The sequence below is a fragment of the Falco rusticolus genome, chromosome 2, assembly GCF_015220075.1.
Source record: "Falco rusticolus isolate bFalRus1 chromosome 2, bFalRus1.pri, whole genome shotgun sequence".
In the NCBI taxonomy this organism is placed as follows: Eukaryota; Metazoa; Chordata; class Aves; order Falconiformes; family Falconidae; genus Falco; species Falco rusticolus.
In genome coordinates, this window is record NC_051188.1 from 68455024 (window position 1) to 68468783 (window position 13760).

General features: G+C 41.5%; 1 protein-coding gene across 1 annotated transcript in view; it reads right to left on the minus strand.

Moving 5' to 3' along the window:
• Positions 1-13760, minus strand: part of SLC9A2 (solute carrier family 9 member A2) — a 38904-nt gene that overhangs the window by 13543 nt on the left and 11601 nt on the right. The window contains exons 3-7 of the mRNA XM_037377011.1: positions 13303-13553; positions 6611-6828; positions 5057-5259; positions 2137-2226; positions 775-845 (exon numbers count right to left, since the gene is read on the minus strand). Of these exons, the coding sequence (XP_037232908.1) occupies positions 775-845; positions 2137-2226; positions 5057-5259; positions 6611-6828; positions 13303-13553 (833 nt within the window). The remainder of the gene's footprint in view (positions 1-774; positions 846-2136; positions 2227-5056; positions 5260-6610; positions 6829-13302; positions 13554-13760) is intronic.

Below are 13760 nucleotides of genomic sequence, written 5' to 3' on the forward strand. Positions count from 1 at the left end.
AAGTCATTTGGAGAGGGCTCTTCTCAGCCCTTCCTGCTGGTGTTATTCCTCTTTGTATAAAACACTGAAATTCTTGTTGGAGCAGTGCCTAGGAGGTGGGTGAGCAATGCCCATGCTTTGGGTCTACAGGTTTTGGGTGTAAAAGAGTGTGCTGCTGAGAAACAGGAGTTAGATCCAAACCAATGACGATGACTCAGCAGCTAAAGTGAAAACATGAATTATTCAGATATTGCTGGTGATAATCTTTTTAACCGATACTAAAGCCTTAAACAATCAAGAACTGTGGAGCTGCCTGCCATTAGGATCTCACAGGCACCTCATGACAGCTGTGCCTTGATCTTTCTAGAGAAAGTCCCAAAGCTTTTGTATGTTTCCCATCAAATAGGGAACTAACCCCTCACTTAGCACCGCAGAGACATACAATTTGCAGGAAGAAAGCCGGATGGGATGAAAGGCTCGGCAGACATACAGGAAATGCTCTGAAACAGTCAGAAACAGGGAGGACACACACCCTCAGAAGGTACCACGCTTTACCCTGGGATCAGAGGGCTTCCTTTCTTCCCAGCTGGAGATTTTGTTCTACATGCTTGTGGTTTAGTAAGAAGACATTGTTTTGCTGCTTTTCCTTTGTAACCCACATGTTCTAAAAACAAACATCCGCTTTCAAGAATAAAATGCTGAAAATGAAATCTGATGCCCAACAGCCTTCACTTGCTGCTGCTGAGCCAGTTCAGCCTCTCCTGTATGACAATGAGTTTTAAATGCCATTCTTACTTATCTCTCCAAAAGTTGTGACCCCAGTGTCCACACACATCTTCAATTCCAGTCTTCACGTGGTCAAAGAACTAAAGGGAAATGTTGGTTCATTACATAAACTTATAGACATCACTTGGCTTGCCCTCAGAAATTATTCATTTCTAACTTACTTCAAAACAGAAATGCCTGGTCAGAATTCAGGATGATGCTTCAGTTTAACTAAATGCAATCTAACCAAACTCAGAGATGGACTCTTTTTTTGTTCCCCTGGAGCTTACTTAGCTCACAGTCCCAAAAGGACAGAAATTAGTTGCTAATTTCCTCAATGTCAACCTTACTCAGCTCCTACCTGAATATGAAGGTTTTTCCCATATTTTCACTTCTTTTAAGTTCCCTAACCACTCCAGGCTATGCCTGGGATTTCTCCAGGCCTGACAGTGAACCAGGTATGACTTTGTGGAGGAGCGAGCCTGAGTGGGCTCCCCACGTCTGCACCTCAGGATGCACAGAATAGAGCTGAGATACCTAGCATCAGGTCCAGAGTTCCTACATTAGACAACTGTGGTCTAGTCTCACCTTAAAGCATCCTGATCACCTAATATTAGAAACACACTCTCTCTCAGCCTATTATGAATTATGAAAGAGTGAATAAGTCCACCTAAGATCTCACTTGATCCCCAGAGGCAGCTCATTTGCTCCTGATTCAAGCACCATAGTAGGGGTCTCTCAAACTCAGGGGAAAATCCTGGTATGTCCAAACGTTCAACTCTAAAAGGATGGACTTCTAGATGCCTAGACTGAATTCTTTGCTGAATTTGGTCCTTATTATTCCTCATTTCTGGAATTTCAAACCACCTGCCACAGGTATGCTGCAAGGAGAAATACGTTCAAGAATATGCATGGCTAATAAACTGCAATAATTGGAGACACACATGTACCAAATACAAACCCATAAAGAGGCTGATGATGTGAGAGTTAAGTAAGTTTAAGAGTGTGTTTAGGAGGTGTTTGCATTTGTTTGATTAACTCAAATTAAATGTAATGTGATTAAATTGGCAAACATTTCCTAATGTAGTCAAGTTCTAAAATAACATGTATCTCATATGTTAAGCAAACTACAGAAAGTTAAACTACCTCAAGAAGTGAACAATTAAGAAAATGAAGATTTCAAAATAATGGTATATATTAATGCTAATTTTGGTAATTACCAAAGGATAAATATAAGCTTTACAGTTATTGTGCTTATAACAGCTATTGAAAAGAAATCTAAGAGTGTGTCCCTCTCTGTAACACTGTACACTGAACCCTTGTCTTACTGAAAGCCACTAGGAGTTTAACCTATATGAAGGTTTCTTTTATGACACTGAAGCTGCCTCATACCCTGTTATAAATTTCTTCACTGACAGCAGGCTGCTTTTTATTTGACCTTTTGACATCAAGAAACTCCACCAGTGGACGAATTGTTATTCCCTGTGAAGAGGAAAAAAAAAAGGCAAAGAGTTATGGGTTGGGTTCTTTTTTCCCCATGAATGTAAAGAAAAAACAAAGCCTTTAAGTCTTCTCCATCTCTGTCAGACCTGAAAATGGCAGTGAATACTTTTTTAGCTCTGGATACCCTTTCACCTTCCTAACCCCAAAATCCAGCCTGACACAATAATTATAATAGTGAATTAATTCACTCTTGTGATTAGCAGGTGTTCCACTTAGCTATGAAGTCCTTGTCAGCACACAAACTCCACTAATGCAACAGAAGGGAGGAAGGGGCTCCCTAGAGCTAAGAGTTCCAAGAGGGGCACCCTGACCAACCCCATCAGGACTATGTCACTTACCCTATCCATAGTATTTTAAAACTTTTTTTTCAATTCTGTTATGCATTAGAAAAACCCTCACTTGTTTTCTGAATTAATAAACAACCCCCATCATTCCAAAGTAAACATATAAAGTCCTGTCTTTTAGTGATTACTTCCAAAACAGGTACTCAAAGATCTGTCAACAATAACATTAAAATTGCTATTCAAGGCCATGACACTAAGACTTTTTGTGTCCTTGCCTGATTATTCTGAGAGAAAGAACAAAAAGTTTTGGCTATCCCAGAATGATACAATGGTTTTGAACAAGTATTTGTGGAAGAATTGACATAATTTGTTTATTTGTATAGGTGCACTGACACATGGGAGAGGAATGTATCTCTGATGGTGTTGAGATCAGTCCCTACTATCCCAGAATAATCAGGTTACATATTTCTTTTCATAAATGAATCGAGCTTTATCTTAAAAGCAGTTAGGTTTCTTTGCCCCATTGCTCATACTGGAACACTCATCCTGAACCTCATTGTTCTAATAATTAGAAAGCTGCTTCTTAATTGCATCATGGTCACTTTGTACCACTTTGTTCTTGTGCCAGCATTTGTCTTTTTAGTTTAAACAGTGTTCCTCCTTCTCCTCTCTGGTGTTCACTCCCTCATATAAACAGTAATTATATTCCTTCTCCTCCTTCATTTTGCTAACGCCAAGGCATCCTGGTCTCCTTTCACACGACAGGCTTACCAGTCCCATGATCACTCCAGAACACGACACTATCCTCTGACGGAAATACCTGTCTCAGTACATCTTAAGATCAGATTTGCCTTTCTTCTGTATCCACTGTACTGGTGGCTTAAAACCTACCCTGTTACCAACTAGTACACCTGTGTCTTTTTCCCTTTCTATTTATTTTTTTTTTTCAAACAAAAGGTTCTCATTTCATAAGAGAAACCCCTAGTAAAAAAGTTCTAGCAAGAACACATTTGCACTTATTACTGATAAATTTCATTCTGTTTCTATCATATTGGCCCTCAGTTATTCTATTCTTTCTACATGATACCACATCTCCCTGTTGCTCTGAGAACACCTTCCAAACTCTGTCATCAAGAAATACCAGCAACAAAAGACTGCTACGTTTATGTGCCATGGTCAATAATGAGAATATTAAACAAAACCATTCCTAGAAACCATCCTTGAGGAATTCCATTTATAAAACCTTTTCAGCCTTTTATCTGACCAGGGTGGTTGAACACCAGAGCAGATGCCCAGAGAGGCTGGGGAATCTCCACCCAGAGATATTCAGAACTTAACTTGACATAGCCCTCAGCAACAAGATCTACCTTTGAAGGTGGCCTTGCTTTGGGCATGGGGTTGGACTAGACACCCCCAGAGGTTCTTTCTGACGCAAAGGACCATATGCTTCTATTTCCATTTATAGGAGAAATTGTCAGCTCCTTCCTCATTCACTTTACAATCGTCCTAATGTCAATCTAAACCTCAGTTTAACAAATAATTAAGCTAACAATCTCCTACATAGCCCTCTCCCCCAAAGATTTTACAATAGTCCAGTTAGATGAGATTACTCTAGAAAATAAATTTCCTTATCAAAGAATGATACCAGGTTTCCCTTTGGTAAACCATGTTGCATTTCATAACACATTTCATTTACTTCCAAATTTTAAATGATTTTATCCCTCAAAATCTCACAGCTTACATGCTAAGGTCAACTAGCTGACCTCCAGCTGCTCCAGCCACCTCTTTCCCAAGCACAAGCACAGATACTTGCTGCTTCCCATGGCACCTTTATCGATGTAAAAGGCAGGCTAAAAAAATATATTTTTTCCCACAGACCTGAAATTCCACATACTAGCCTCTCACACCTCTCACCGCTCTGGATAATGAGTAGAGTGACATGTTTATTTGAGGGGCTTAGCCTCCTCTACGTTTTGCTGGGTTTAGTCACTTTCCTCTCTCTTGGTCACTCTTGACCAGGCCTCCATGGCCAGATTGACACCAGAGACAAGTTCTTCACGTTCTTCCACAGAGCTGCTGCTTTCGGATGGATGTCCAACTGGTCTGCAACATCACTGCCTAACACCCAGACTCAAACACTTCAGTTCACCTCTCGGTGCCCTCCGTGCCTTCCATCCCCTGCTTACTGTGCACCGAATCCAACACCAAACTCCTGAGTAAATGCACAGCTTCAAATATTCTAGCAAGGAATTAGTGCTAGGGCTGTACACAGATTATCTTTTATCTCTGCTCCAGGCTCACTAGGTCTTAAATGCTTAATACTACTTATATGTTAGCATAAGTACTTAATATCTGGCATAGTTTTGCTACCTGTCTGTGGCCTGCATAGCATTTTTCTTTTTAAACTATGACTATGAACCTTCAAGTATGATCCTTCCAGTAAAGTTAGGACATTTGTTTTTCTACCCACTGCTTATTTACAACCTGTCTGAGACAGAAGTCATACAGAAGAAGAAAAGCATTACCTGAATGAAAACGGTAAAGAATATCACCACGATAACAGCAGTGATGAACAATTTCTTCCTGGGAAACACAGCAGGAGGAAGCAGAAATACAAGTGAAAAACAAATAGCTCCTCGAAGGCCTCCATAGGCAATAATAAATTGGTCCTTAAAAGTGAGAGGAATTGTCCGGAAAACATTAATGATCTGAGTCAGAACAAAAACACCTGAGGGAGAAAAACAGAAATACAAGCAGGAGGGAAAAAGAGGGAAACTAAATTACACAGAAATCCCTCACAATGCTAATAATTGTTTTAAAACGTTTCTATTTGCCTTTTACCTATATGTCATTGAAGAAATGAAATGTTACTTAGCAGCTTGAAAACATCATGGAAGAAAAAATTAAAATGCCTAAGCAGCATCATCTGAAAGATACTTAGTGAGCTAACTACCTCAGGTCAGCTGGATTTAGGACTTGAAGCAGCTAACTGATCTCCACATGACAGCTATCTTCTAGACTCTGCACTGCTGGAACAGCAATAATTCTCTGTGTCAGTGTACACCAAGACTCCTAATTGTTTTTTTTAATAGGTTTTGAGATGCTTTTGAATACTTTGGCTTGTCACCTCTGTTGGTCTGTGCTTTGAACCCTGCAAACTCCTATTCACTCAATTTCACCTGCACAGACAGGAAGGATGCAGGACTGGGGATGGAGGGAGAAGATGCCAGTGCATGCTGATGTACCAAAGCCAAAGACTCCAGGGACATGATGCACCAGAGTAAAGGTATAAAGGCAGATGAAGAGAGCAAGCATGGGGGCCAGGAGCTGGGGGGCAGGCAGGCTGCCTGGCTGCTTTTCAGCATAAGGTATTAATTGTGGGGTTTCAGGAGCAGGAGGGAAAATAGTCCAGATTTCTGCACTGGGAGGGAAAACTTGGGAGCTGGAACTAGAGGTGCAGAGGCAGATCAGAGCATGAGCTGCCTTTACACACAGAGGGACCAAATAATTACAGCTGAAACTGGGGCAAGGGGCAGGTTTAAGACCTACAAGACTGAACTGGTCTCAAGGTAAAAGAGAAAGAGCTAGTAGTGCAAACTCAGGAGGGCTCAGGCAGTTTCTTATAGGAATTTTTTCTTCACCTGAACAATGCTTCAACTACAGCATTTCCTGGTTTGATGCTATTTATGCCAATGACTGGGAAAATCCCAAAGCTAGTAAACATAAATTAAAAAAAAAAAACAAAACCAAAACAACCACAACCTATTTAGCTGTTGTATAACTGCTAATTCTTTTAAGCAAAATTTGCTTATTTGTAAATAAATGTTTGCTCAAATATATGTCCTCTGAGTAACAAGTGGACTGCCTCTGACTTTAGATGGGCAGGATCAGGACCAAACAGAGTTTGGGGTTCCATCTGGGAGAAGGTGGAAGCTGACCCTGCAGTCTAGCACACCTTACAAATAAGAAGTCTGTTGTACGAGCTGATGGAACTCTGCCTAAATTTTGGCATTTTCTGCTTGAGAAGAGGTAAAAACTTTACACTTGCAAAAAATACTGACACGTAGTCTGAGACTTACCCAGTGCCCTCCAGATTAAACAGAAAAGGAGGGTGAAGCTAACGAAGGCCCAGTTCCACTCATGGTTCTTCCCAACTGTCGACACTCCCATGAAGATGAAGATTAAGGTCTCACTGACACTGCTCAGCATCTTCATGAAATATTTTATTGTTGTATAGGATTTTTGAGAAACATTTTCCTCCACATATTTATTCATGGTCATGGCACAAGCTGTAATCCTGAAAGGCAAACATTAACTTGTATTTCATTGGCTTGATGTTTTTTTAGCCTCTCTCATTTCTGCAGAATATTATTCACTTTTCCACAGTCATCTTTAAAATACAAAGATTAACTTATTCCATAACCAATCTCAAATTTATAGACTTGGTGAACCTACAGTTTTGGGCATGAGATTTTTTTTTTCCACAGTGGAGAGTTTTCTGAGAAGACCAGTACATGAAGAGTTTTGTCACATACTAAAATCCACATGATCTGTGCAGAGGTCACCTCAGACTCTGTGTTTTGAAAGAGGCAGAGTTGAGGAGAGCCAGGGGCAGCCCTAGAAAACAGGGATTGCTGCTTCTGTTGCTGCTGAGGGACATCAGACGGGCTGGCAACTGCATGTCCCAGGGCAGGGCTTCCCTCCCTTCCCATCAGCAATTGTCCCACCAAATCATCCCCCTCTTCAATGGCAGTGACAGCAGTCAGCTCCTCTTTCCAGGCAAAGTAAGCAGCAAGGCTATAGACAATTTGTCATCCTCCACTGCTTTAGGCCACTACTTGCTTTGACTGTGCATGGGGTGAACAGGAGAAAAACGCCACCAGAAATCATGCTGGTGCTGTTGTGCATTTAAAGCACCTACAAATGAATGAAATAGGCATCTGGGCTGATACACGAGATGTGTGTACTGTTAAGTACACGTACGTGTCTGTGCTCTAAGCCTGTGTTAGTTAAGTAGTTTCTTAATCAGCAGGAAGAGCAAAGAATGACATTAATGGCTGCACATCACTTGCTCAGTACAGCTGCCTATGGTGCAGGGATGGCTGAGGACCACTCAGCTACAAAGTTTATCGATTTAAGGATAGTTAGCAGAGATGACTGGAGGATAACCTCAAAGTGGTGCCTCAGTGTAGAGAAGCACCATCTGAACTGCCTAATAATTATCAGGGTGGGCAATTAAGGCAAGATGCATTGTGAAGTAGATGTCACTCCTAGTTCTGTTATCTAAGGCAAAAACATCTTCTCTGATTTCCCAGTTAAAAACATTATACACACTCATGTACATACCCAGTCAAACCATGCACGCTAAATGTAAAGAGATGTATATTTGTTGCCTTTCTGAATACAGCCCATGGGGACTTGTCCTACAGTTATTTATCCCAGTTCCACTAGTTTTTCAGTTCATAATTATTTGCCAACATAGGGGATATTTTTTCCTACTGAAATCTCCACACCTCTCTGTCTCATGGAGGAGGATGGTAGGTTTGCCAGCATCTCTTTGGAAAAGCTGAAGAAGACTCTCCCATGTCTCATGGAGATCCCACTGCAGAAAGTCTTCTGCTGGCCATGGTCTGCCTCTAAGCCAAGAGCCCCATCGCTGACCCTGAACAGGTTTCTGCTAATTAATTGAAGTTAGTTTTGTCCAGAAGTTTCCTTCTCTTACATGAAGCCAGCATGGCCTGCTCTGCAGGACAATGGGCAAGATTTGAAACACAGTTGTAGATCTCTGATCCCACCAACACATCCACATCCTCAAAATGACTGGGCAGCATTACTTCTGTGGGACAAATCTGGGAGGACACGTGGACACTGGGAGAGGACACAGTGTACTTTGCTGACCTCTGTCAAGCAGCACATCAGGGTGAATAAAACCCAGGGAAGAGGGTCTGATATGGGGACAGATGCAGTCCAGCAGGGCAGGTGGTGGCTTATAAATACAGGTGGAGAGGGTTTGCTAGCAGAACAGTGCACCTAACGTGGCCTTCACCCTGCATTTTCATCCACCTACAACGGATGAAATAGGCAGATCTAGTCAGCAAAAAATACAATGTCCATTGCCATGCATAAACTAGCTCCAAACCTAAGTGAACTCACGACTAAGAAGGAAAGCTTGACTAAAACTACGCCAGACCCCCATCCGCATCTAGCACTGGCATAATTAGTCAGCTCTCTCCTCATTGTCAGCTGATCTCACCACAGTCTGGAAGAGAAAGATCCTCTGTGGCCCAAGAATAGCATGCTGTCTGGGAAGCAGAGCTCATCATGGGTACATGGGATCCACCACGGAAGAAATGATGCAGATTTCATAAGCATACAAGCTTCCTCCCTCCAACACTCAGCAGTTTAGGTAACATTTTTAGTTTGAGCATGTGGTTGGGACAACAGAGGTCCTGCATTTTTGCCAGTACTGACAGACTGCCAATGCTCTTCACAGGTCTCCTCCCTATTCTGATCTTACAGTTGCCCAGACAGGGGACTTGTTATAGATCCCACCATACACCCCAAAAACATATATGCCTGCATACCTCAGGAAGAAAGCAGGAGAGGACCTAGACTGTGCATGGATTTTGTCCTGACAAGGACCTACATCCATTCTCAGAAGCTGTCAAACATTCCCAGGTTCTTCAGTTTACACACCGTTCTGGTGACCAACCTCAGAAGTCTATGTGAAGAAGGTCTCAAATCTACTTAACACATTCACCCTCCAGAACTCTCATATTCAGTGGCAAACCAGCTCCTCGCAAGCTACAGGCTGCACTGACAGACCTACAAATATCTCAGGTTACACCACAGGTCGTGACAGCTCTCCTCTGCATGTACTGCTCATCTGCACAAGTATGACAAGTCGGATGCACCCCAGCTACCCCCAGCCAATTTTGCACTCGGTGGAGCTGGCAAGTGCAGGGGCAGCAAATGCAATACAGCAAGAATGCAGCGAGCAGGCTGCAATTCCAGAGCCGTGGTCATTTCAGAGTCTCAAAGCTGCAGCTCACTGCCCGAAGCATTAGGGTTGTCAGGTCTGCATCAAAGATTCTGCAACAAAATATTCAGTACTATTTACTATCTTCTTAAAATAAATATTTTTCATTATTATAGTCATTTAGGAAAGCCTTACAGCTTGGAGAGTGGGGAATCATGCTCTGGACATGGTTTGTTTTTGGATCCTGAGGTAATGGAGACACTGTAAATAGATGTCCGATATGAATCTGTCACCAGATTAATCAGGATCTTTGCAAGCTGTAATTTAAAACACCTACCATGCTTAACCACTAGAATTTAAAGGGACAACACTCTTATAATATTATTATCAGTCACATTTTGCATTCATTCAATTAGTCAACTAATTGATGAGTTGGTTCACCAGTATAATAAATAGTGCTGTACATTATTTGTTACTCTTCAGGTAAGTAATAATCCACAGCCTATCACTGCTCATGTTATGAATCTGGTGTCACTTCAGAGTAATTATTTATGTTAGAAAAAAGCCTGTTGAAGTGCCTTTAATTTGAAAATGATATGGTAATATAGAGTTAGGATTTAATATACAATCAATTTCCTTAAATATGCAAGTAAATATTCCTTAAATATGCAAGATTTTATTTACATTATTATAATGCCTTCTTCCAAAACTAAATTTTTACTGTCACCATAATCTAAGCAAAAGCTTAGGTGTGTTTTATGTTACATTTCTCATCCACATACTTTAATTTTGGCTTCCACTTCACTGACCTGTGCTAGTTGCCTTGGTCAAGAAGGGGAGGGAAAAAACAGTTAATTGCAATTAACCTGCAACCTTCTGTGCTTCTGAAGAATAAAAGTCCTCCTGTACAAACAGTACAGTTTCTGTCATGACTGCAATAAACTAGGCCACTGGGTTCAATCCTCAAGTTTCCTTGACCTACTAAATTTACAGTAGTTTCAATGTTTGCTCCTTTCAGCCTGCTAATTCACTGTTAAAAAAAAAAAAACCAAAACATATATTAATAGTTCTGCTGCTTCATGGCCTTTATGAGAAATTAGTAAGGAGAAAATGCAGCATTATAATTAGAAATGAAACCTATCAAATAAAGTTCAGATTCACATCTGTACATTTTACACCCGTGATCCTGATTTAAGCCCAGCTCTAATTATAGTAGGAACCCTTTTCTCTCCTTCTGAAGAGGGCTTTCTTACTGCAGCTCACAGGGACATGGTTGAATCCCTTCACTATTTCAGCTGGGTAACCTGCTGCAGGGGTTTTACATGGATGCTTGAGGAATTGTTTGTCCTCAGTGTGAGTACACAGACTTATCAGAAGAGGACAAGCACCTTTCACTCCCCTCTATTCCCCTGCCACTGAATTCCTCCTTGCACAGAAATGAGGCACTCTGTGTATGTATCTTATATACTTGATAACACTGTACATTCCTGATCATGTCCTCCCCCTAAAGTATGGCACAGTGTGTAACCACAAGGTCTTGCTGAGTACCTTTATGAACCTGGTTATGAAGGAAGCAGGAATCCGTAGTTTAACAGACTGACGTGGATGTGGGTGAAAAAGGGGAGATCAGGCAATTATTCCCTATAGGCTGAACTATAAATGGCCATGGAAGCATCTAATGAATAAACAATCCATTGTAATCCAGTTGTAAAGGGACACTCCAAGGTCATTTGGTTCAACTACATGCTCAAAGGAGGCTGACTTTTAAGTCAGACCCAAGCAATCCTGCCGTGAGTCATTTGCTGCAGAAAACTACAGGGAACTCAATACCGGTGCGTGTTGCACCGTGACACACGGCAAAACAGTCTCTGCAGTTCAAAGCCCAGCAAAATGTGAAAAGGACGGGGTAGATTTACCCCAAGGGGCTGCAGAGGTTACAGGAGCTCTAAGGCCCTCAGCAGCACTGCTGGGAGGGGGCATGCTTTACATTTCGTGACAGCTGAGACACTAAAGGGCTGCAGAGAGCCAGTCCTGCTCCCCTTGGGTGTTACTGATGTATCCAGCACCCTTAGCTATTACAAAACACATTTAGAGTCAAAAAATGTACAGGACATTTTAAAGATAACTTCATTGCTACTGTGCTGTCGGAGGGAAATGGTACTTTGTGTTTCCTCCTCTGTTTTGCACCCACGAAGGGGTCACTGTTACCAATGCAAAGGAATAGGCTGTTAGTACCACGGGGAGCACTGGTGTGCTGGTTGCAGGCACTGGCATGCGGTGGGGTCCACCGACCACCAGCAGACCTGCCGTGCCCTTTCCGCTGTAACCTGGATGCAGGGTGTCCAAATCAGTATTTTCATGAACACTGCCACAATTTTTTCGATGTACAGTCTAGCCACACATTTTGGTTTAGAAGCCCTTTAAGTATTTGATCAGAGGACATCAAGGGCATTTGACTTAAGAAGTGGAAGAAACTAGAAACCACACAAATGCTATGAATAGAAGCTAGGGAAAGAGATGGCACATTTATGAACTCGGTCAAAGTGGATGCATATGTTACTTTATTTAGGTTCATATCAGAGAAAGAAACCCATGCAAGCTTTAGCTTCTTACTTGTATTAAAGTATGAACTCCTCCCGTTCCATGGCCTATTTCTGTTTCTATAGTACTACTGAAATCATCAGCTGTAAGTTTCCATGTAAATTGCTTCCCAGCCCCAGAAAAACTTATACTGGCATGACTATGATATCAAACCTATCTTCACTTTCCTAGAAGATAATCATCAGATGAAGTATTATCAGGTATTAGTGATACTCAGAAGTAACATCTGAACTTTCATAAAAAGCTATGCTCCTAATGCCTGAATGACTCATATTTGCCACTAGAACAATAGAAAGTCATTAAAGAAGGTTGGCCTTTAAAAATACTACTTGGAACCAGAGCAAACCATTTAAGTATATCAAATGTCACAAAGGCTCTTTCTAAAGTTGAGGTTGCTACAGTACAAACAGCATCAAGCGAGAGGCTGTGCTCGCTCTTTACTGAAGCCCAGGAGTGAAAAAACAGGAGTGAAAATATTTTTATCTGTTGGAAGTGGGAAGAATAATATTATTTTATACATAATGACATATACAGAGAGCATTGTAACACACTGGCACACATATGAACATACTAAACTAAAGGGTTAAATTACCATAGGACAAGATGCTGCAAATTTAGATTCGCCCGATCCTTATTGTGCTTGTAATCCAGCAGGAATTTGCCTTAATGATATGTACATTGTCTTCATTGAATGGTACTTACTGGCTGCTCACATGACTAAGTGTAAGATGTAGTTTCACAATATATTGGCATTGGAAGTGAAGCCAGTTCATGAAGTTCCAAGCTACCACTCCCACTCCCTCCAGGCCACCGCTGCCCCTACATCACAGTGGGCCACCCTCAGCCATGCCCTTATTGTAGGGTCACATGAGGACACGGGTCACCAAACTGATCTGGGTTAAAAATAACCCCACTGAAAATACAAGGGATTATTTTTAACTCGGAACACTTCAAAGATATGGTTTATGGTGTGATGCCATGAACAGTTTTAGTGACACAGCTGGTGTGGTGGCAAGCTGAGAGAATGGGATGGAAGTGGGAGGGGAGAGGCCGGAAATCCTCAAGCCAACATCCCTGCCATGCATAGTGGAACAATGCCACATGGCAAAGTTTGCAAAATCTGGTCCTCTCTGCAATTTCTATTGGCATTCTTACTTGGGTGCTATTATTACTGAAGTTTGGGGTACTTACGCCATGATGCCTGAGAGATGAAACATTTCGGCTGTTATGTATGACAAGTAACTGTACAGGAAGACAAAGAGTGGCTCAATCACTCGGATTTTATGCGTGAAACGGGTGGTAAAGGCTGCTACAAATCCCAAAAGGATTCCAATCAATACTCCACCGATCCCCACTATAAAGAAGTTAGCAATCCCAGCGAATATGTCAATAACCTTAATTGTGCGCATCTGGCAGAAAGACTTGAACAAATTGTACAGGACCTATGAGGAAAAAGAAAGCACATTATGTTTCTGAACTCTTCTGATTTCCCTTCATGTCATTATGTTCCTCTGCTTCGATGCTGTACTTTGAATTTATCTACCTACCTTGAACTCACTTTTGAGATATGCTGTTGTTTACCTCTAGCATATTACTTATCATCCATAAATAGCAGGCAAATATATTGATTCCCATTTTTGCAAATCAGA